Source organism: Lytechinus variegatus, chromosome 2 (assembly GCF_018143015.1).
Source record: "Lytechinus variegatus isolate NC3 chromosome 2, Lvar_3.0, whole genome shotgun sequence".
Taxonomy (NCBI): domain Eukaryota; kingdom Metazoa; phylum Echinodermata; class Echinoidea; order Temnopleuroida; family Toxopneustidae; genus Lytechinus; species Lytechinus variegatus.
Genome location: NC_054741.1, coordinates 3,966,431 through 3,990,105, shown reverse-complemented (window position 1 = coordinate 3,990,105; position 23,675 = coordinate 3,966,431). Strand labels below are relative to the sequence as shown.

Below are 23,675 nucleotides of genomic sequence, written 5' to 3'. Positions count from 1 at the left end.
CAGCTCAAAGCTGCAGCTTATGCACCAGCAGTGCGCATGTTGTAATGACGTAAAAATCAACAGACCAAAATCGCACTGCATGAGCAAGTTTTGCATCGAAATTCATGAATTTCATATGGGGAATTTTTTTTTTTTTAGGTGTCATATAAACCAAATAATGAATTCGGTGAAAGATGAAATAAAGATCCATTCAACGAGGTGTAGCCGAGTTGAATGGATCATTTTCCTCTTTCACCTGTATCCTGTCCATTGCACTCATAAACATTCATTATTTGTAAACTATTCATGAAACACACTCACAATGCTGTATTGCTTATTATGTAAATCATACAATACTATTATTATTTCGATTTGTTCATCAAATCACAATATGCCACAATAAATTGTAATTCCTCATGTTCACGGAGGAATCAAATTTTCACATTATTATGAAGAGAAAATTGGCATGTTTCATCGGCATGTTATAAATTTCAAAATGTTTAGTATGACGCCATCGGCTGCCTCATTAGCATACCGAACGAGATATGCGAAGTACTAGTTTGTAAATTCAAACGAATTTTTAAAATTTGCTTATTTTACATCCGATTTCGATGAATATTCATTAAGCTTGTTTGATTTTCTCTTACTACTCAAATCAACTTTTTGTCGGGGTGGACTTCTCCTCTGACTGCAGAAAAAGCGACAGACGAGAGATCGATTGAAAGAAATTACTGCAAGATTTAAGATCATGGACGTCTCAGGGACGCACCATTAGATATCCAGGCGGGCTGGAATTCCCCCCCCCAAAAAAAAAATGACTCACCATCAGAGTAAAAAATAAAAACTTGGTCCACTAATAAATCATCTAAAAGGAGCCAACAAAAAAGGAAACTTGTCCCACAGGACTAAGAAAAAAACTTTACTCATAGAACAAAGGAAAAAAAATTGCATCAACCCAAGCTTCCAGCCCCCCCCCTGGGTATCTAATGGTGCGTCCCTTAGATACGCCATTTGTAAAGAGGTCTGATTTGCCATCGACTGGCCTTGCTTACATCACCCAAATGGTTCCCTCATACCCTCATATTAAGAATGATATTAATTTCAAAACCTGTAAAAAAATGAAATCATGAATAAGATAATGAAGATTAAATAATTGAATGGAACTGATGTGAATTGACTTGAATTTATTAACAAATATCACTGCATTATTAAATTCATTTGTATCAGTGGAGTATAGTAGAATTTTGTTAATCCGAGCCAACAAAATTAGCAACATGTTTAACGAGGTTTGCTCCTATTGAATAAGTTGACTCACAATATTAATGAGCATCGATGAAATGTCTCAATTTACTTACTTCTTATTTATTCAACGAACATTTTTACGTAATTTCCAGAAAAACAGATTAATAATTTACAGAATACATGTAATTTACAATGATGTTTGTATTGTTGGTCAGCTCTATCTGAAATCAATCTATTGGTGTTATTGTAACTAAAATAATGTAAAACATGACTTGTTAAAAATTCATTCAAGAAGTAGATTTTCCCCTTGCAGCTAATGCTGTAGGCATAAACGCAAACCTTTAGATGAAACAGGACTCCCTTGAGATTCATATGCTAATTGCCATAAGCAGTTTAACGGGGTGTTGCAAGAAACTTGCGATCAATCGCAAGTCAAATTTTGGTCCCTAAATCAATCATATGTCTTGCAGTTAATTGCAATTTAGTGATTGATTGCTAATTTGCTCCTTGAAACAAGAAGTTGAATCTGATTTGCTACAGCTAACGTTGATCTATCAGTTGTAAAATTGCAACAGAATATTTGCAATTGATCGCAAATATTTCCTTGTTTTACTTATTGCGAATCGTGCTATGATGTTTATTAAATAAGATTATCAGAGATTCCTCTAGAAGCATTATTGGAGGAGGGAATCAATTTTGAGTTAGGACACGAAATAGACAAGAAATATAACCCATGAAGGATAGCTTTTTCCAGGTCCCGGTAAGTCATTTCCTGTGTGAAAGCGTATTGATAAGGCGAAATATTGGGCATGTTGGGGTTTTACAAAGGCACATCTGTTTTGTTACAAAATAGGGCATAATGCAATGGATGAACATGAACTTGAAACGCTACATGGTGGTCACATTATCGGTTTCGGTACTATCATGGTCACACCAATGAATAAAGTCTTTCCTGCACATCCCGGTGGGTCTTTCATAAAGCTGTTTACAAGTTAAAGGTCAAGTCCACCTCAGAAAAACGTTGATTTGAATCAATAGAGAAAAATCAGACAAGCACAATGCTGAAAATTTCATCAAAATCGGATGCAAAATAGGAAAGTTATGACATTTCAAAGTTTCGCCTATTTTCAACAAAATAGTTATATGAACGAGCCAGTTAAATCCAAATGAGAGAGTCGATGATGTCACTCACTCACTATTTCTTCTGTTTTTTATTGTTTGAATTATACAATATGTCAATTTTGACGAATTTGTCGATTAGGACCTCCTTGCCTGAAGCACAAAATGTTAAAATAATGGAATTCCACGTGGTCAGGGAGGAATGAAACTTCATTTCACATGACAATGACGAGAAAATAAAATATTTTCATATTTCATATAATAAAATACAAAAGAAATAGTGAGTGAGTGATGTCATCAACTCTCTCATTTGGATGTAACTGGCTCGTTCATATAACTATTTTGTTGAAAATAAGCGAAACTTTAAAATGCCATAACTTTCTTTCTTTACATCCGATTTTGATGAAATTTTCAGTGTTATGCTTGTTGAAATTTTCTCTTTTTATTCAAATCAAGTTTTTGTTGGGTTGGACTTGTCCTTTAAGAGCGACTTTACGAACAATTGGTGATGCTTTCTTGATGTAAATGATATCCACACCATATTTCCATTGGTGCTGAAAGTGTAGTTTCAAGAAAGGATCACCAGTCGATCGCAAATCCGTGCGTAATTTACGAACAGCTTTATGCAACATCCATCCGGACTGTTCGCTACCAACATCCACCGCACAACTTACGTTCGAAATAGTCTATCTATTCCCGGTCTTTGAACAAGTCAAGATATGTGGCGTTACAGCTCATCAGTGGCTGTAGACCAGTGAGAGACGGAGGCCCGCAGCCTCGATAAAACTTTTCGCCAATCAAACCACATACTTAATATGACGTCATACCTTTCGCAAGTATAGTCTTGAAAACCTAACAAATGAGTTCTAGTCATTGCTCTGCATCTGATTGTTTGCGATGGAGTGATTTGTATTCGAACAGCCCACGAACTGTCAATCAGTCTTTTGAGAGATACGAAACAATGAAGTTTTTATTTTGGTGATGGTTAACAAATTTTGTCTTTCTTTATTAGATAGTTTCGGAAATTAAACAAATGCGTCCTTTGACACAAAACAAAATTAAAGTATTTTGAAAACGCTCCGAAAATGGAATACATCTATTTACACATTTGTTCACGACTTCAAAGTTGTAAAAGAAAAAAAAATCCAGAATCAGACTTACAATGACGTTTAGTGTGATAGATACTCCAAAGTGTACATACGGACAGGTTTTTTCTGATTAGCTGTATGTTGTATGACTATTTACCATACAGGTGAAAACATGAAACATATAGATATAATAAGGTTAGAGAGGGGTTGATTCCACTTGATTAACTTATCAAACAATAACTTTCTCCACACTGACACTAGTCGAGCTTGAGGTCTTCGACTTTGGTTTCCTACTATCAAACACAAATTTCCCAATGTCTTCGATGTTCATGTGAGGATGGACGCCGACCTCGATGCCCGACTCGCGGCACATTTCAAGTAGAGTGTCAATGTTGGACTGGGAGAGTCGCAAGTAGCGACATCGCAGGACTTGAAGCGGGTCAAAGTTCATCGCAGGATCGGCGTCGTGCTGTTGCCTTTGAGCGGCCGCTTGCGAGTTAATGCACTGCAGCGCGCGAAGTTGAGCTCGGAACCGACGGTTTTGAACGGAGTTGCTAGAAGGGTCGTAGGCAGTGCTGCTGCCGACACTGCCGGCGATGAGTTCTTCGATGTTTACACCAGCACCATCCGCCTTGTTGCTGTATAAGGCTGAGCGAAGATCATTCAGAACATCCATTGGAATGTGGATATGACTATGTGAAGCATCTTAAATAATAATTAAAGATAAATAAATTGACATTAGTTCCACTTAATTTTATCAAAAGATCGTCAAAATCCATTTCATGATTTGCAGTCACTAAGACGACACATTTCGATAGGCATTAGAGTTTGTCGCACGTTATTTCAAAGTGTAAACCAAAATTTTGTTGTACAAAATCTATTCTATTTTTTTCGTTGGTTCTCACCCCCCCCCCCCCACCCAACCGCCGGTGATGACTGACATGATTACAGTGAAGGTAAGAAGGTACCACTTTAGTCTGGAAACACATCTTTATGACAAATTAAATTCATACAAATACATACATAGATATATATCCATGTACACTCACAGGTCATATTGATATACAGATTGAGATTGAATACCCCTATCTCAGCTGATATACATATTTCTTCATTTATTTTTTCATTCGTAATGAGTATCGTTTTATTAAACGTTTTATGCCAATTCTACTTGTCCGCTATTTATTAGCCATTTATTTCTAATGATATCTAAATCTGCCAAAATAGCAAGCAACTAAAATGACATACCTTTAGATTTGGCTTTCTTGATGTGTTCCCGACCCGAATCATGATCATGTTTGGACTCACTGCTTAACTTAACGACATGAGCACTCTTACTCGTCGTTTTCTTTCCTTTTGGCGGACTTGTTTTACTCTTTGGTTCTTTCGTTTGCGCAGATTTTCCTGATAGCCCGTCAGTCATATAAAAAGAAAAATATTTGAATCGAAGAACAAAAGAAGAAAAAGAAGAAGATTGAATAACCCTAAAGTGATATTGCATTAAGATAAATATTTCTTCTGTAAACCAATTACTTTACAACAATGAGACGGTGATTGAAGGTCAACAGTTAATGAACTTGGCAGTACTTACGATTAGATTTCTTTTTGTCCTCTTGTAATTTGCTGGGGGATTCTCGACGTGCGGCAACCACATGGTCACTTTTACCAACTCGGCGCTCTTTCCTTGTCGCAGCGGGAGCGTCATCTACTGCTTTATCCTCTTGCTTCTTTTCTTCCTTGAAGTGGACTTTGTGATCACTGCCTTGGCTGCTGGAAGGCACATCACCCTCGACCAAGTCATCATGACACTCCAGCTTGAGAACTGTTTCTGATTCAGTAGAGTCTGTACTCGAATGATCACTGGGTGTCCCGAGAGTCGTGCGATGCTTCTTGCTCTCCTTGCGTTCTTGTTCTGGAGTCTCCTCTAAGACTGCTTGTCCACTGAAGAGCTTGCTGAGCAGGAATCGACTTGGTATAGCCATGCCGTGGGAAGACGTTGGCGGACCGGCAATCATATGACCTGATTCCCTGGAACGAGGTCCACCACCTGCCAACAGATGACTCGACGCCCTTGGCCCTTGGTGGTGACTATGAATAGAGGTATTGAGGGAGATTCGACTTCCAGTGTCGCCAGGTCGGGCAAGCGTCATCTGCGATCCTTTCATGCGATCTTCCATGGATATGCTGGCTCGTCGATGCATGGAGCTTCCCTTGGGTTCCATGTAACTACAAAATATATATGGAATCAAATCTTAATCAGTCTTAAAATATCGGGAAAGGGAGCGTTTAGAGATTAAGATAATGAATAATACTATATAATGGAAAATAAAGTCCGTATGATCATTTTTATCCTTTTTATAAAAAATTCTCTTTTACGTATTTCATGAATCAAAATATTGTGTTTATTTCTTAGTAAGTTACAGCCTATATAAGCTCAAATCGTTGAATGATCCAATGAATGTTTTCGTAAATACAGTATCATTGATAAAGTACGATGTCACTTCGACATTTGATGGTATGACTTCATCGATAAATGAATTGAATAAAAATACACTGATATATCAAAGAAAGCACTACGGCAAGAATTGATTCTTCAGAAAAAATGTCGTGGAACTTCTCAAAAATACTATCTCCATTTTTTTAAAATTCAAACTATATGAAATGGGATATTGGATAGTCAGCAGTCGACGTGACTCCCGCGATGGGGGTAGGAAGTTTGGGGCTCGACTGTCATGACTGTAGTCCACCTGTAGGAGATTCTTCATATCGTCGATCTGATTTAGCACCCATTCCCATGTGAGTGGGACCCGTCCCCCAAATAATCCAAACACTCCCGGTTTTCGATTCACATGTCATGATTTACTTAATAAGCCTATTACAAAAAAGAGGTTTGATTAAAAAATATATTAATAAAGAAAGAAGAAAGAAAAGGAGAAGAAAAGACGGCTATCAACAGTAGATATTAACATGCTGAAGGCCTAAGTTGTTTTGACAAGCATATTAGACGTGTTTGAAAAAGGATTACCTGTGAGCTGGTCTTTTCTTGTTAAGCCCTTCCCTGTTCACATATTCCTTGATGGTATGTCCGTAGCCAGCCGGTTGGTGGACTGGAGGTGGCCCTTGATTGAGCTCGTAGGAAACCTGAGGACTGATTCCAACACTCGTATGCTTCGATCCTATCCCAGTCATCCCAGCATGGCCACGTGTGAGATCAGAGATGGATGTGTACTGTCCGGACGAGCCGGGGACCGGACCGACGCCATCGCGCATGATGTCGACAGACTGTCGCCTGGTCATCAGAGCCTGATGACTTGATCGGCCTCTCTGAAGTCCGGAGGGGGTCGCAGCTTGGTGTCCAGTCAGTTGTGAACGAGAACCTACCGAAGCGTTGTGAATGGACTTACCCCCTGTCAACTTTCCACCACCGGGCAATTGACCTGTTGTATGATTGACCTGGAGGATCTGTTGAATAGAGAGTCATTTCATGAATTAAAATTGACCACAGTATATAATTAAATTTGATTCAGAGGCGCATGGCCAAGCACTGGATGGATATATTGCTGTTGGTCATATTGCCAAATACAATTGGACAAATTGTGCATTGTTCACAATGATCTGAATACATTTCAAAGGTTCTGGGAGAAGCGCCTGTCGATAATGGCTCGTTCACTTTTTTGCGGATTAAATTAGTCGTATCAATCAGGGATGAATTACGCTGGAATATACACTACATATTCATTTAGTACACATGGTACACAATACCGACGTGGTTGAAGGTCAGAGCAAGTTTTTACGATTAAATCTATTCTTTTAAACTCCATCATGTTATAGGTTACGCCAAATTCTTTCCACTGGGCATAGAATGTTAATCGAATATTTCTTTTGAATGGACTCAAATCTTAATGACTACAATCACCAGGGGCGTCACTACAGGGGCGCCCCCCCCCATGATTGTTAAAGAAGTGAAAAGAAAGAAAAATAACAAAAGAGCAACTAGATATAGGAGTATTAAAAGTTGAGTTATGGGTCGTGTAGCTCTACATCATTCCTAATAGAGAGAAAAAAATACATAATTTCAGGTCGGCTTTCCCCCCCCCCCCTTCCTCCATCAAAATACCCTAGAGTCCGCCTGGTTAGTAAAATTAGCCGTTCTCTATCTGTAACCATCTACATTTCAATTGTCTTCTATGGTGTCCTCACACACCCTACTATCCCGTCCCTGCACAACCCCCAATTTGCCTTTCTCGGGCTCCCCATTTGCTATTTAGCACCCTTTTCTTCCCAGATCCGTCATAAAACGGTATTAAAAAAACAACGACACAACACAATGGTGGCGCTACAAGGGGAGGAGCACATGTTTCAAGTGATAAAAAACGAGGAGGAAGTTGAGAAGAATACATGTGGAAAACGGATATCTATACAGTATCCCAATGTTTACACACCTTTTTAATTTGAGGGGAAAAGCGCTGATAAATTTTCTTTGGATCTTTTTACCAATCCCCCAACATACAGTATATGAAAATACCTTGGCGCCAAAAAGGGTTCACCCAGTATTTGGTAAAATTGAAACATGCATGTTGGTTGGGTAAAAAGATACCAAATATTTTGTAAACTTTACGCAATGTTGCGTTGAAACTTAACCTCAAAACATGCATTTTGCCCAATATGGGGTAAAAAAAAAGAAATACCCAGCAAACATGCATGTTCCCTTTCTACCCAATATTTGGTAAATATTTACATATTGTTTTTAGAGTGTACCCATGCTGAAAGGTGCACCAGTGAATCACACAAATCAGAATATTGATATTCATGATGACATTAGAATTATTACCATATTAGTGTTGCTATCCGTACGCGGTCCAGAAAGGCGGGAACTTGTTCGAGACTGAGAGCGTGAATTGAGCATGTCCGGATGTCGTCTGCATTTCTCATCTTGTAGCTTGGTGAGCTGTCGAATAAGTTCTTTCTCCTCCCTGCGATGGATGTGTTCTTGGACATTTTTTGCACTTTTAAGCGACCTGAATTCGGAAAAAAATAATACACATATTTTCATTCATATGACTTTTTTTTCTAAAGTACCAGTTCATGGTTTGATAAACAGTCTATACCTATAGGCCTAACGCTAGACTAGGGCAAATGCTTTCGTGATGTGCATTATCTCATTTCAGTGTAGCCAAAATATTTTTGCACCTCTAGGTTAATTGAATTTTCATTAAAAATATGTTTGCGAATTACTGTGAGGTCATTTAATGCGTTCATCATTGTTCACGTAAAAACAGGGGGGTCACAGTTCACGATCTAGTACAAGGTTTTGGAGAGGGGGAGGGGGCTTTTTCATATACTGTATTTGCTTCTTGTCAACCAAATAGATGGGCATGAATTAAGGTACATGTAGAACAGGTATGCTTGTTCTTCCAAGCAATTCTTACGAGAAAAATAAGATTTCCCTATCATTGCGCTCTATTTTATACGACCCTCCTTTCAGTGTCGTACCGGTACATGTAATGAGCCAAAAAAAAAACGAGGGGCACAACATGGCGTGGTGAAAAAATTTCGTCAAAAAGTACTCAGCGAGCGAAGTAAGTGCACAGCCCTAGGAAAGACGAAATCTGATGAAGTCTTTATTTAGAATAGATTATGGCCTATACAGATCAGGCCTAACGTTAGGCCTACTAGCTCTACTCTCTAGATTTGATTAGATTTATTTATTTCAACATTCCAATAATATCATATACAAGTGAAATCATTTTTTTTTTCTTAGCATAACATAAGTTAAATGATATAATTAATAACATATACATATATACAATCTAATAATCTAATCAAAATATATTTATACCTGATATCATTTTTTAATTCTTACAAAAATAGCAGAAAAAAATCATATATGGTACATATATACCGGTATATATACATATACTACATAGGGAAAGAAAAAATAAAATGAGGAAGTTATAATCATGTTGATAAAAGAGAAAGTGCAAGTGTGCGAGAGTGCAAGTGCGGGGGGGGGGGGGTTGTAATATCGGTTGGTACGTAACACACAGAGATTTTAGGTATCATAATCATATTTTAAGTGTATTTCTCTTCAAAACAGCCTTAAATGAATAAAGTGTAGAGATCTAGGCCTAGATCTAGATGTAGATCTAGGCCTAGGGCAAGGCCTAGATAGTTATTAGTATTATTATTATTATTAGTTATTATTATTAGATAGTTATTAGTATTATTATTATTATTATTAGACCTAGTTATTATTAGTAGTAGTAGCCTAACCCTAGTCTAACCGTAGTGTAGACTCTATTCCCCCAAAACCAGTATGATGAAGAGGAATTATAATTCATTGCTAACCTTTCCTTGTGGTGCAGCGTTGACATTTCTTTCTTGTTGCTGACACCCACTGAGTGAACAATACGTGCATCCATCGTTGGATCTCGCTCCATCTCACCCTTCACAGAGGACCTCATCGCGTCTGGCCTGCAAGCCAGCCGCGTCGGCGTGGGCTACTCTCAAAATTGGGCTCTCCTTGACGTTGCCAAGCACGGGACCGTCACTCCTTCTTACAAGACGTAACTCAGAAACAATAGAACTACCGCTAGTTTAATATCTTAAGTAGATTAATATTTGTTCTCGCCTTGTCCTTGACACTATATCACGACTTGGCTATTCCTGTCTTGACATTTGAATGTTAATTTACAGTCTTTTACTGGGCAGATTCTGCCTAGTCGGGAAAACACCGTACTTTGGTACAGTACAGTCTGTTTACTAAATTAAAAGCGCAGCAGCGCACCAACTGCGCATACAAATTGCGTGGTCATGACGTAACAAAGTTATATTGATCAGCTTCAGGATTTTCTTACAAAATTTATGCAAACGAACAAAAACATAATCTTACATGATATTTCGCAGGGGCCTACACAATACAGATATCAATAACACAATAGACATACAAAAAATAGAATGAATTTATGAGCATGTTATATCAAGACCAGGGTGACCAGACGTCCCGTATTTCCCGGGATTGTCCCGTATTTTGCTTCTTTGTCCCGGCGTCCCGACAAACCCTTCCCGGGACGCCTATTTGTCCCGTATTTCAGAATATTGAACAAAATGTATTTAAAAGTGACGAATTTTCATCAAAATAACCAACAGATGACGAAGCAGAGACAACAATAAAATCGATAAATAAACTTTTGCAAGTTCTGCGGTGATTTTCTTGCTAACCCAATACATCGCAAACGAACTGGCCTCCTGCCACTGTGGCAGGCTCTAGCTAGGCATGTAGGATCTGAGCAGATTCTCTCCACCAAACATGCCAAAATAATCACAAAATCGGCGGGAAATTTGTATGACTATATTATGGGTTCTCAGATTACTGATTTGGAGATGTAATCTCGGAGGAACAAGTTATTGAGTTTTCATAACTAGATCTAGTTGTTTCAGCTTTCGTTTTGAGTCTTGTTGTGTATGATGCCGCGATGTTTCATCTAATTTTTAAGTAAAAAAAAGTCACTTTGAAATTTTATTCATTTCTAAAACATTTTTTTTTTAATTTTTAAAATATATTTGAAAAACACCAAATATCATTATGATTTTTGTTAGATGATTGGATATTTTTGCTTGAAGTTTAAATTTTTCCCTCTTTCTTTCTTTTCTATCCTTGTTTCTTCATCCTTCTATCCTTCCTGCTTGCCTGTTTTTGTTCCATCTTTCTTTATTTCCTATATTTGTCTTTCCTGATCCTCTCTCTCTCTCTCTGTTCATTTTTCTTTCTTCCTCCTTTTTCTTACCCGTCTTTATCAAATTTCCCTTTTTTATATTCTTTCTTTCTTAAAACTTTTTTTCTCCCCTCCCTTCCTCTCTTTTTTCCTTTAATTCTTTCTCTTCTTCCATTATGGTTTCATTCTCTCCTCACTTCAATTCTTTCTCCCTCTCTTTCCACTTTCTTTCATTCTTCATTTTACTTCTAATTCTTTCCCTTATTCTTTTTCTCCCTCCCTTAATTCCTTCCTTTCTTCCCTCCTCCCTTACTGCTTTCCTTCTTTCTTTCAAAGAATGAAGGAAACATTTTTCTTTCTTTCCTCCTCCTTTTGCTTACTTTTTTCTTTCTCCTTTATGTTGTCTTTCACACATTGTATTCTTCTTCCATTCCTTTCTTTTTCTTTCTTTATTCAATTCAAAGAATGACGGAAACATTTTTCTCTCTTTTATTCCTTCTTTCATCCTTTTTTTTTATTTTTCTTTCATTTTCCCTTAATCTGTTCTTTCTTTCTTCTCAATTCATCTCTTTTCTTTCGTCTTTTCTTTTTCTCCTTCATTCTTTCGTTCACCCTCCCTTCCAATTCTTTATAGTTTTTCACAGGTGTAACATTGTGTAGCCTTCTTTGTTGATCTTTTTTGTCGATTGTCCCGTATTTCATTTTGTGAAATCTGGTCACCCTGATCAAGACATAAAATTGTGATTGTTTGAATTAATAGATACCCATCCTATTTATGATTGCAAAAAGTGGTTAGGCCTAACCTTTCCAATTTTCAATCAGAATCTTAAGCATTTTCAGATCGCGCTTCGCGCTTGCATTATTCGATTGGTTAGATATTACACTCCGTTCCTGGATCACTGCAAAAAATCATTGACAGATATATGTAATTTTTTACTAGTCGTTTTAAAGTATCGTTCAGTAATATCATTGATAACCTGTTGGAAATGATGCAATGTTGAAGGCAATTGACTCAATCTCCTCATCAGTGGCATAGCAAGGGTTTATTCAGCAGGGGGAGTGGGCACTTGGGGTCCTTGAACTTTTGTATGGGCACCAAGATAAATTTGTTTTGGGGAATAATCCTACAGACAAAAAGTTAAAGAAAATCTTAGTTTTATTCTCAATAACATGATGAGGTATCCCATATGGTCTAAATAAATATTGCGAGCAGGGGCGTCGCTAGCCCCCCCCCCCCCCGGGGGGAGCGGGAGGGGGTGGAGGCCCTTGCTTGCCGACAGATTTTTTCGGTACCGATTACCGACGTCCGACGACCACAATAAATTAAACCTTGGTTAAAAATTGTGGTTTAACTATGGATGGCCAATTGGGCCACAAATCCTTTCATCAACAGGAGGGGGCGGGAAAATATTTCTATTCACATTTTCCCCGATCGGCCGCCAACATCTAATTTTCTGTATTTTTATTCGTATTTTATAGGGTTTATCCTAACTAAAGAGAGCAGTTATTAGTTCATCTTATCTGTACTCTTTCATAAAAAGGCAAGGTCTATCTATATTTTGATGTTAATAGATGCTCTTAAATCTTATCTTTGAAATGCAATTAAAAAAAAAAATTGTTCATGCTTGAGCGAACACGGGACGTTTTTGTCGGGGTTCAAAAAGAGGCTTGCGCCAGAATGGCAGAATATGAGTAATAGATGATCAGACTTCCATGCTAATCAGCAGACTTCCTCTTAATCTTTTCATTATCTGTGCCATAATTTTCGAATTATGCTGTCAAATTTTATTTACAAATTTATCTATTTATTCACTTGAATTATTTTGTTCTTTTTTCAATTAAATCTCTTTTACCTTTGAATTTTCCCTCATAAGGAAGAAAAGTAGACTTTTAGTCAACCCAAGCAAGAAGATTTGCATTATTAATTGGGAAAACTTGTAATTATTCAAATCCTTTTATTATGTAAAACAGATTATGTTGTGGTACCTTTAAAAGACATGAATCCATTTTCAACGGGTTATTGATTCCTTGACCAAGTTTAATTATATGCTTGACAGGACAAACAGGAAGGGATTCATGTCTTTCAATGGCAATGGTGTATTGATTCAATTTTGAAGGAGCTAGATATGGCAGATCGGGAAAAATGTAATAAAAAGTTGTGAGAAAGCGAAGCGAGCACACAAAAATTCCTACTTTTTTATTACAATATAACATTTTGTGAGATATTTTGACATAATACTCAGAAAATAATATCATTTTTTACTTTCTTTCGAAAAAATAAACTAATGATAATTCTCATTAACCACTTTTTACACGCTATTTTTTGGCCGTTTATTTTCTTCTCTTCGTCCTCCTCTTTATTTCTTTCTCTATATTCCCTTTCCTCTCTTGTTTCCTTCCCTCTGTTCGTCTAGTTCATTAACGCTCTATGTAAGTCAGCTACAGCGATTACAACTATACCGATGTTCAATCGAGGTTGACCATGTTAAAAAAGTCTCCCCCTTTCCTTTAAATTCTTTCCACCTCTCTACTTCTCACACTCTCTTTTCCGTTCTTTTAATTTCCCTCTTCTTTTTTTTTTTTTGGGGGGGGGGGGTATCCAATTTTGGCTACTTTTCTACAAACACCCTGTATAAGAATCCCTTTCTCTGTCTTCTCACAACCCGGTTGCACAAAAAACAACAATCGATGGTAGCTGAGCAACCAATGGCAACTTCTATATTCTAGCTCAACAGCCAATCAAAATCAAGTTCGTCATAGCATTTGCCATTCATTGCAACTTTACCATCATAGTGTTGCAAGATGGACATGTTTGTATCCAGGGTCTGTATAGTCAGCTATGATGTGGGTTTTCTGAAAATAAAATGAGGGAGAAATCCCATACACCACCCTCCGTAATAAAACAATTGAAAAAAATATGTTTCAATGACTTCTTTATTAATGTATGCTTTCTCAATCATTTCATATTCATTAGGTCAGAATCAGAACCAAGTATGAACACATGTCATAACCATACAATGTAAACAAAACTTTTATATAGCATCCCACAATACCTATTGCTTACTATCTTAGATTTATTTATTCCATGGACATGGATATGAAAACATGATTCATAAGTCAATTGGTAACTTTGCAAAATATGAGGCATATAATACCCAAAGTAAAAGCCAGCGTATGTCAAGTCATTACATGATTTAACCCCGTTTCTAGATATCTAGGGTGGTATTATGATAATTAGAGCTGGTTTTAAATTCTATGTAATGCTGGCTTCATAATATATTGTCTATATCTGTTGCAATTGTAATATACCAATTGATTCATGAATTTTTTTGTATTTTCCTATTCTTTCCATTTCAGAACTTAATTAATTTTAACAACTTTTTGAAGCAGGATATTTACTTGGTAAATAAGTTGACAGCTGGCACTTCATTAAAGTATGGACTGAGTTAACCCAGGTTTGACTAAACCATGACTATCACCCCAAGAGTTTTAAAAATTCTTCAGATCAAGAAATAAAATGCTCATCAAGAATTGATTTCTTTCCATCAAGAAATCATTTACACTGGTAATAAGTAGAAATTCCTGATATTGAGAAGTAGGATTATGTTGATAAAACAGCTTATCATACACTCTCAGAAATCATTTGTCCAAACTATAATTTGGTGCAAATGCATACTGTTGGTTATGACAAAATCGCATGCAAAATGAATTGGAATTTCTTTAACCAACGGTCGGTCAAATCCTATTTTAACCAACTTTTTGGTTGGTTTAACAGAATTCTGAGAGAGTACTTACTTTGTTGTATGCTGACCAAAACCCCAAAATGTGACAAACCATTTCTGTACAGTGCATCCCACAAAAAAGGGAAACTGGGATTCCCAATTCTATTTTTCAAAATTAAACAAATGACTTCAGACTTTCATTTACATAATCATTAAATTCATTTTTTCCTCTTCGCTTTGATACCAAATGATTTCAATATTTCACCTGTAGATGATCTAGAAAATTCAATGTCAAAACCAGGTCATGCAGAGAATGGTCATTGTTTGTTAAAAATGTGACAACCTTATGCAAAAAAGGGATGGCTCATTAGCATATCTGTTATATTCTTTATAACTTTCTTTCACTAATCTCCATATAAAAGTGGAAGTAGATTCACATTTCAGCTTTTCTGCAAATTGGTATTTGGTATTTATTTCCTTTTTTTTACTGTGCAATGCATGCAAATTTCACTTAGTATTTGGTCTCAAATCAAAGAAGAGATGCCATTCTAAATGTTAATATTCATATTACAATCTAAAGATATCTAATGACCGTGATATCTAGCTTCAAAGACAGGTTTCCATTTTTGTGAGATGAACTATTAAAAGGATGTAACCATGCAAAACCCCACATCAAAACAATTTTCACATGCTTCAAATGGTGTAAAAATGTAGAAATGACAAGAATAAAAGGGCACAATAGAACCCTTTCATACATATTTGGTAATAAGAATATTTATAATTGCATGTTATCTATCCATAGGGGCCACCGAACCGGGGGGGGGGGGGGGGGGGGGGGTTAAAACGTCCATCTGATTGTGCATGTATTTTGCATAGTAAGCCCCCCCCAACCCCTTACTTTTATAACCATTCTGCATCCCCTGATTCATTCAAACTACATTATACGTCACAAATGTGAGATTAAAGCAAATCAGCAATCAAACAAGTTACTGATACAGACTAAACACAACAAAACAATCTTCTTTGTAAATATCATCATCAAGGAGTGAAACCATTCATTTCATTAAAAAGATATTTCCATGACAACATGATTAACAGGTTTATCTTGAAGAAATATCCTCTCACGACGTATATATTTCTATTGATGCCATTTCGTCTACAGTGATATCGTCCGGGCTTGTTTATTTTCAAAATAACAGGGGCGGGGAGGATGATCAAACAAGAATTAATTACTTGCACATAGGTCTACATGATGGGATGTGTTCTGACTAAAATTATCAGAAACCAATAGAAAGAGCCAATATACAAGCTAAATGTAAAATGAGCAACTCATAATGCATTCCCAATCACTTGGTTTGATGCACTATTTTACTGACTACATGTAAGTAACATTGATTGTCCAGCATTTGATTGACTAGGTAACGTTGATTGTACAGCCTTTGATTTATCACAATATACAAATTCAATATTTCTGCACAAAAATATCATTCTATCATTCAAATATGAATACACTTATTATTAAAAAAATATACAGGTTAAAATTACATGAACTCCACTTTTAAAAGTATTCAAGTTCAAAGTCCCTTAAGACTTCTAAGAATTGTCTATTTCAATTATAACAAAATGATGTAAATATCACTTGCAGCTAGAACACAGATAATGATTTTTTTTATAATCTAATATCATCATTACTAATATGAAAAAATATTATCTTCCTGAGATAAAATGCATATGATTGAATCCTAAAAGTTGTATCGTTTGTTTAATTTGCCAAATATTGAATTTCCTTCTATTCTGACTTTCTCTTTAATTCTATTTGTGTTCCTGCTACAAGAAGATTCAATAAATTAAGAAGAAAAAATATCATATTCTAACATGCCATGTTAAACATACACATAATGTGCTTTGTTAAATCAGGACCCACATATGTCATAGACTTGAAAACAACTACAGGCAATGTTCATATAAACATATCATCTATGTTAAGTTGTTTCATTATCTGAAATGGCTGAAATAAATATAATAGCGATCACAATTATATATCAAACTCTGGCAATCTGCTATCAAACAACTCCATGAAAAAACAAAGTAAAGAAATAATGAATAAGTCATAGTATGTCACTGTTGGTATTTGAAAATCGGTGGGTTCTTTTAACAAAACTTGAGATATATTTGATATCTAAATACAATGAGAAATTCAAATCCTATTTTCAGATGTGAGAAGTACAAACAAAATCACATAAAAATACAACTTCTTCTCAACATGTAGGCCCCTAATTCTATAACTTTTTTTCATTCTACAATAGTCGACCTTTTTATTTGGGTTGGTGACAAATGCATACACACATAAGAATGGGTGACAAAAGGCAGTATGTATGGATGAAAATAAACATTCATTCATTTCCAACAGCCATCTCTGTACAGATCAATCAGAAAATTTAGACAAAATGTGTGACATCTAAGCCCTTCTTGCACCTGTCTGTATGGTTGGTTTTTATTGGCATTTGAACATTTTGTGAAGGATGCAAATAATGAAATCAATTGCAAATCCAACAATTGCTTTGAACTATTTGATTTGAAGAGATGGAGTAAAATTAGAACTCACAGAAAAATTCACCAGAATTGGACACGGAATAACAAAGTTATGACAATTCAAAGTTTTGCATTTTGTCAGTGAAACAGTTCTCTGAATATCCTCACAAATATGCAACAAGCGAACTGATGTCATATCTGCACTTATTTGTTTGGTTACTACAATTCAAATTTCTCCTGCATGAATGTAAAAATAGAATTGAATACTGATTTACTATTTTAGATAATCAAGCAGAAACATATTATGTTACAAGGGAAGATTTCTTTTTTGCACACATGATTACTTGAGCACCTAACAATATCAATATGGATTACATTTCAAATCACCGCTACAGATAATTTGCTTCAAGTATGAATATGAGAAAGCACATACTTCACATTCACTCTAAAAATGCATATATATAGAATTGAGCTGATGATTGCAATGTACATGTTGAAATAGATACAAATGTTATTTATATAAAGATCTTTTAATACTATGTATATATGTACAAGGCACAAGGAAAAAGGAAGATATTTGAACCATTTTTTTTCTCCTGATCATCAAATACCACTGACATGTTTTCTGCATTCTAAATATAACTGTTCATCCCAGTCTTTGGAGAGATTGCTTGTTGGTCTTTCATAAAGCTGTTTGCAAAGTTATGCATGACTTTACAAACAACCGGAACAGGTTCTTAGCTGCTATGTCAGTTGGGGGTGTATTATGCAAGCCAATAGTGGGTCACCAGTCATGTGTAACTTATGAAACGGTTTTATAAAACAGCCCCTCGGACCTGTTAAAATGTATAGTAGAATGGCTATCATGCATAAGTAATGACTGTCACATGGCCAGCCATGCATCCGGTAATTACTTATGCATGGCAAATTTACTGGATTGATGGCTTGCCACGCATTGGTAATTACTTAAATGCATGGTGGTAATAAAATGTCCACCATTCTATAAAACAAATGATACACAGGTTTGTTCATGTATCAGAAGTACTAGTTAGCATGCAGTAATTATGGAAGCTAGTCTAAACCCAATCGGCTGCACCTCGTGGGTTTAACAGTTCCATAGTTACCTTATGCTCACAACACCTACACATGCACTCACATCTGCGTATAATTTGTATACCAAAAGGATTTCACCTGTTTTTTGAAAACTTATTCAAAATAAAAACAAGAGGGGTTTCAAGAAGGCCACCTTTCCAAAAGTTTAAAATCCATCCAATCATTCATCAATATGGGAAGCAATCCCTGTCATAATTCTTCATCAAGGATACTTCATGTGCATATACGGTTCTTTATGAACACAAGAAAGCAAACTGATTTGAAGAAGAATGACTCATGCATAAGAGTTGTGCATATTACTAGAATACTTTAATGATATATGTCAAATGATGATGTTGCTGCCATACTTAAGATCAATTGCATTTATCTTGACTTGCTGTAAGATGGAGCCCAAGTTTTAAAGTCGCAACTACAAGCTATTCATGTGGGGGATAACATAATCATTTATTGTGTTATGCTTTCAAAAACCTATCCCTCTCTAGAAGAAAACAAAACCTGCCTTGAAATTGGGATAGTAAAGTCCATAAAATATATTCCTTTCTGTCCACCATAGATCACTAATTATGCATTCCTGTAAAAACTGAAGCTGAGAAAAATCATGAAAATTGACTACAGCAACATTTCTAATCTGGAGGAACTACAAATGATCAGCTATATATGACAAGAAGATTAGGAAAAACTAACAGAAATGAAACATTAATACATCAACTTTGAATGACTTTGTTTATTTAGTCTCCCAAGCCAATGGTTATGGAAACACCAATGGATTTGGGGTTCTCCAGTAGTTGACCTAATTGCATCAAAGCTCTCAATATCATTTCATCAAGGCAGCAGGAGTCAACAGTGAACTGACTTATTGGTTAACGGCATCAGGCAAGGTTGTGTGATTTCCCCTATGCTGTTTTCAAGATACATCTTACTATAAAGTCAGTGATGAGATAATGACAAAAGAGGAGGAACTACAATTCAATGAAATGCAGTAATGGTCACGAATCTACACTTCTGCGGATGATATTGCACTTTTAACGATTACCAAAGATCACATCCAATATCTGGTCAAAAGGGCCCATAGAAAAATAACCTTAGTGTCAAGAATCCACAGCTGTACCACAGATGCACACATGATCAGAAAGATATCCAAACAAGGTCATATACAGGCAAGGGACATGGGGGGGGGGATTAAATCCTTTTAAGCACATCATCTTCCGATACTTGCAAAAATTTGAAGCCTATTTGTCGACAAAATGATCTAAAATTGCTAACAATGAATTCCAATTTTTTTGCACAGTTTGAAATTTCTGTAATAACAGAGGAATGAAGACTTTTTTTACGATAATGCAATCCATCTACTACAAGACCAAACCATTGGTTACAGAAAAGGGCTACAACATTTCAAGAGCAGAGTAAAAATATCATAATAATTATAAGTCGCCTTTGTGTATGTTGATTGGCTGCGTATTTCAGTCATGTTACACACGTATACCATAAAAATTAACACAAATTGGGCAAGAAAGACTTTTACAAATTTTGAGAAAAACTGCTCTATATTTTGAACTCTGCCTCTTTCAACATAAGCATCCTTTAAAAATCATTTGCCTGCCTTGTAATAATATTTGTCTTTACTCCAAAATTTTGAAAGGCAATCCCTCAGATCTACAAATCCAAATTAAAATGATCCACAAACTCCTAGAGCTCCACTCTTAGGCATAATCAGCTTCCAGCTGACATGAGATTTAACAGTTTGCATGGAATTCGGAATCTAAAGGCACTTCAAGAAACATATTCAGGGTACATTTTTGCGTAAATCCTTTTTTGCGGGGGGGGGGGGGGTGCTCAATGGGAGCTTTGAAAACATGACCAAATAAAAAAGCGGTTTTGTCCTCTGTAATAAAATCCAATATCAAACAAAGTTTTTAAATGTGTTTGCAAACAAAGTTCGAAATGGAGTTTCTAGCGAGGCATATAAGCAACATGACTATCAAGCATGTTTATATGAAGGTTCATTTCAAACGTTGCACTTACTGCTCCTGAAAATTACTGCACAATGCATCATCGATTGGCTCTGTCAAGCATAGATACATCAACTGAAATCAGTTATCTTATAAACTTCAAGACTGAACGTTTCCCATGTGCATTCAAAACGCTCAATCTGTCTTCAAATTAGAAGTACAAAAACATCCTTATAGGGATAGTCCTTGTGGCAGCAGCAACACACGAGGGCAGCAGGCGATTACACAGGTGTATCTGGTGATCATGAGAGCATGGCAGGCTACGAGTTGACCTATGACCTCTGATGACCTTTGGCTGGGGTCAGCAGCATCGACCCCTCTTTTTCTTTTCTTTCTGGTTCCTCAGGTTGATTGTGTCTGTGCCGTAACCTGGTACTAAAACTTCTGGTGGGAGCTTTTTACCTGAGAATGGGGGAGGGAAGAAGGATATAATGGAAAACAAATTGATAGATATTAAGTAAGTAATAATAATAATAATAATCAACATTTATAAAGCGCTTAATACGCGTTGTTTCTAAGCGCTGGATACATAGACAAAAATTACAAGTAACAGAATACAGAATAATATACACTTAAAGACTACAAAAAATTAAGGAAAATGCATGAAAAATACATGGAATAACAAAACAGATTACTGATTAAAAAGGTGTTTTTAACCTAATCTTAAATGTGGAAATTGTTGGAGAGTCACGAACGTAGACCGGGAGAGCATTCCAAAGCCTAGGAGCACATACGGCGAAGGCACGATCACCGTAGCGGGTGCGGGTTCGAGGACCATGAGAAAGTTGAAGATGGATAGATGAGGATGAGCGAAGTCGGATAGAAGTAGGGGTTTTAGGTGAGATGAGTGCTTTGATTTGAAGTATTGCTATCTAATTTATTACACACTTAGTGCATTATTACTATATCATTGAATCTTATATTTTCTTATTGTTGAGGGTTTTTTCCGTTTAAGAGGAAAACGATTCGAATAAAAGGAGCAACATTGAACTAGCAAACACCAACAATATCTTCAAAATCTGATCAAAAATAAAATCATGGATTTCAAAGTTTATGATTATTTCAATGAAACAATTCACCATAAATATACAATGAATCCCCTTTTCATTTTTGTATTCTTTTGTAGAAAATTACAATTCATAATTACTCCAATTTTCTGCTCAAAAGATACAAAAATAGGAATGGCTACCGAAAGATCTGAAAGATTTTCATAGCTGAAGGTTTTGCTCCTTAATATGATAAAATTATAAAGAATTCATGTCATAGCATTTTATAAAAGAGAAGCAACTCTGCATCATTGGCGAGCTCACTGCATATTCATGAGTCTATTCATAACAAATGCACTGGAAAAATAACATTTCAAAATTCAATAATATGAATATACTGTATTTTATAGATAATGTTGAATATATTAATTACAGTAATTTATGCAAGATATCAGAGCTTTTGAAGACATATGCTGCATTGTTTTCTTAATGCTCTTTGAAGAATTCTCTTGAAATCTGCAACCCCAAAAGGCAACAATTCAGTTAATGAATTTTACTTTACTCAAATCAAGTGTATCATTGGTGAAAATGTCTGATGAATTCAACAGTACTTCAAATAAACTCTTAAATCTATACCAAACATGCATCATACTCACTAATTGCAATGAATAATTCTTTTATATTTGCTGCTGTCTTGGCACTTGTTTCTGTAAAAACAGCTCCAACCTCTTCTGCATATTCCGCAGCGATCCTCACTGGAATCTCTCTTAAATCTTCTAAATCACATTTGTTCCCTGCTACTGATATAACAATGTTCTCTGGTCCATGCTGCCTTAGTTCTCTGATCCAGTCTCGTACTTTACTGAATGATGCCTGGCAAGAGTAAATTGGAAGATAAAATAGAAGATCTTAAAAAATAATAATTCAAGCATGAAATGAAGAAGCATCAATAAAACAAGAAAATTGTTGTTTGTGAGGAAGCACACCAAACAAACTTGTTGGGGGTGGGTATGGGAGGGGGTCACCTCCTGCAGAAAATTGTGCAATTTTAGATATTGAAATTCATGTTTTGATGCATTCTAAAATAATACTATGAGAGTATACATGTAACTCTGCTTCTTTCATATTAATGCAAAAAACATTTTTCAGGCTTTTGAAATGCCTGATAATGAAATTCAGAGGAAATGTAGGGAAGGGCAGGGGGTAGCAGGCCTAACTTAGTCACATCTTAACCTTTGGCTATTCTTTTAACACCATATGACATATTATGAAGGTGATGAAATATTTAACTTTAAAAAAATTATCGTTGAAATGAAAACACCCTTTGATTTACTCTTCAACAACCAAAAACAAATATATAATGTGTACATGTATGCAAATTATATTATTTTTATTTTTCATTTTTTTTTTTTTTTTTTCATTATCTTTTATTATTTTTTTATTTGACAGACATTTGTTGTAAAAGAATAAAAAAATATTTTTCTATTGTTTTCAAAAGGAGTACATGTACCACAAAAATGATATTTCATATATACTTCTAGTCAACCCAATGCTCCTTTGTGTCCTTTGAGAAAACTCAGATGACTTTGTATCCTTTTTCCTCGTCCTATTCCATGGATTTATGATTATTTAATCTAACATGGGAAAATTGCAGTATAAAGGTGGGGAAAACAATTTAATGTACATATCATTTCCGCAAAAACCATTTAGGAAGACTTTAAGAAACATGATACTCCACAAACAATAAACAAGTAGGTGGAAATGACAGCATTACTTATCACTTTCACAAAACTAATCGCAATGTCTATAAACAAAATTGTGTATTTAACAAAGACAGTGGAAATGACAACTTCAAATATCATACATCCAGAATTTCCACAATAATATTATCAGACGTTCAAACTTAATATGGTGACTTCCTCAATTCCTTTTAAGAATATAACAAAAAGACATAACGTGCATTACTTATTACTGAATTCAAAAAGTAAGGGTTGATTGGCATACAGCTGTTAGCATATCACTGTGAAACAATTTTACAGTAAGCATAGATGAATGTATGCAAGACCTCCCATTTTAAACAAAATAATATAACTATACTTAATTGATGCTTTTCAATGAATTTATTTCATTTTTTTTGCAGCTTTCCTTTTCACCAGACCTTTGTCTTAAC

The 23,675-nt window shown here is 35.7% G+C and overlaps 2 protein-coding genes across 2 annotated transcripts in view; both read right to left on the bottom strand.

The window, feature by feature from the left end:
- Positions 1-3,356: 3,356 nt before the first annotated feature.
- LOC121409338 lies at positions 3,357-9,892 on the bottom strand. The gene is made up of 6 exons (XM_041601274.1): positions 9,777-9,892; positions 8,260-8,446; positions 6,454-6,890; positions 5,020-5,654; positions 4,677-4,832; positions 3,357-4,133 (listed from the first exon to the last, which is right to left on the bottom strand). The coding sequence occupies exons 1-6, from the start codon at positions 9,890-9,892 to the stop codon at positions 3,658-3,660; spliced, it is 2,007 nt and encodes a 668-aa protein (XP_041457208.1). The 3' UTR covers positions 3,357-3,657.
- Positions 9,893-20,327: 10,435 nt separating this feature from the next.
- LOC121407100 (ras-related protein Rab-22A-like) overlaps positions 20,328-23,675 on the bottom strand; it is a 28,311-nt gene continuing 24,963 nt past the window's right edge. Inside the window, exons 5-6 of the mRNA XM_041598030.1 lie at positions 22,162-22,378; positions 20,328-20,921 (exon numbers count right to left, since the gene is read on the bottom strand). Coding sequence (XP_041453964.1) covers positions 20,821-20,921; positions 22,162-22,378 — 318 coding nt within the window. The 3' untranslated portion in view covers positions 20,328-20,820. The remainder of the gene's footprint in view (positions 20,922-22,161; positions 22,379-23,675) is intronic.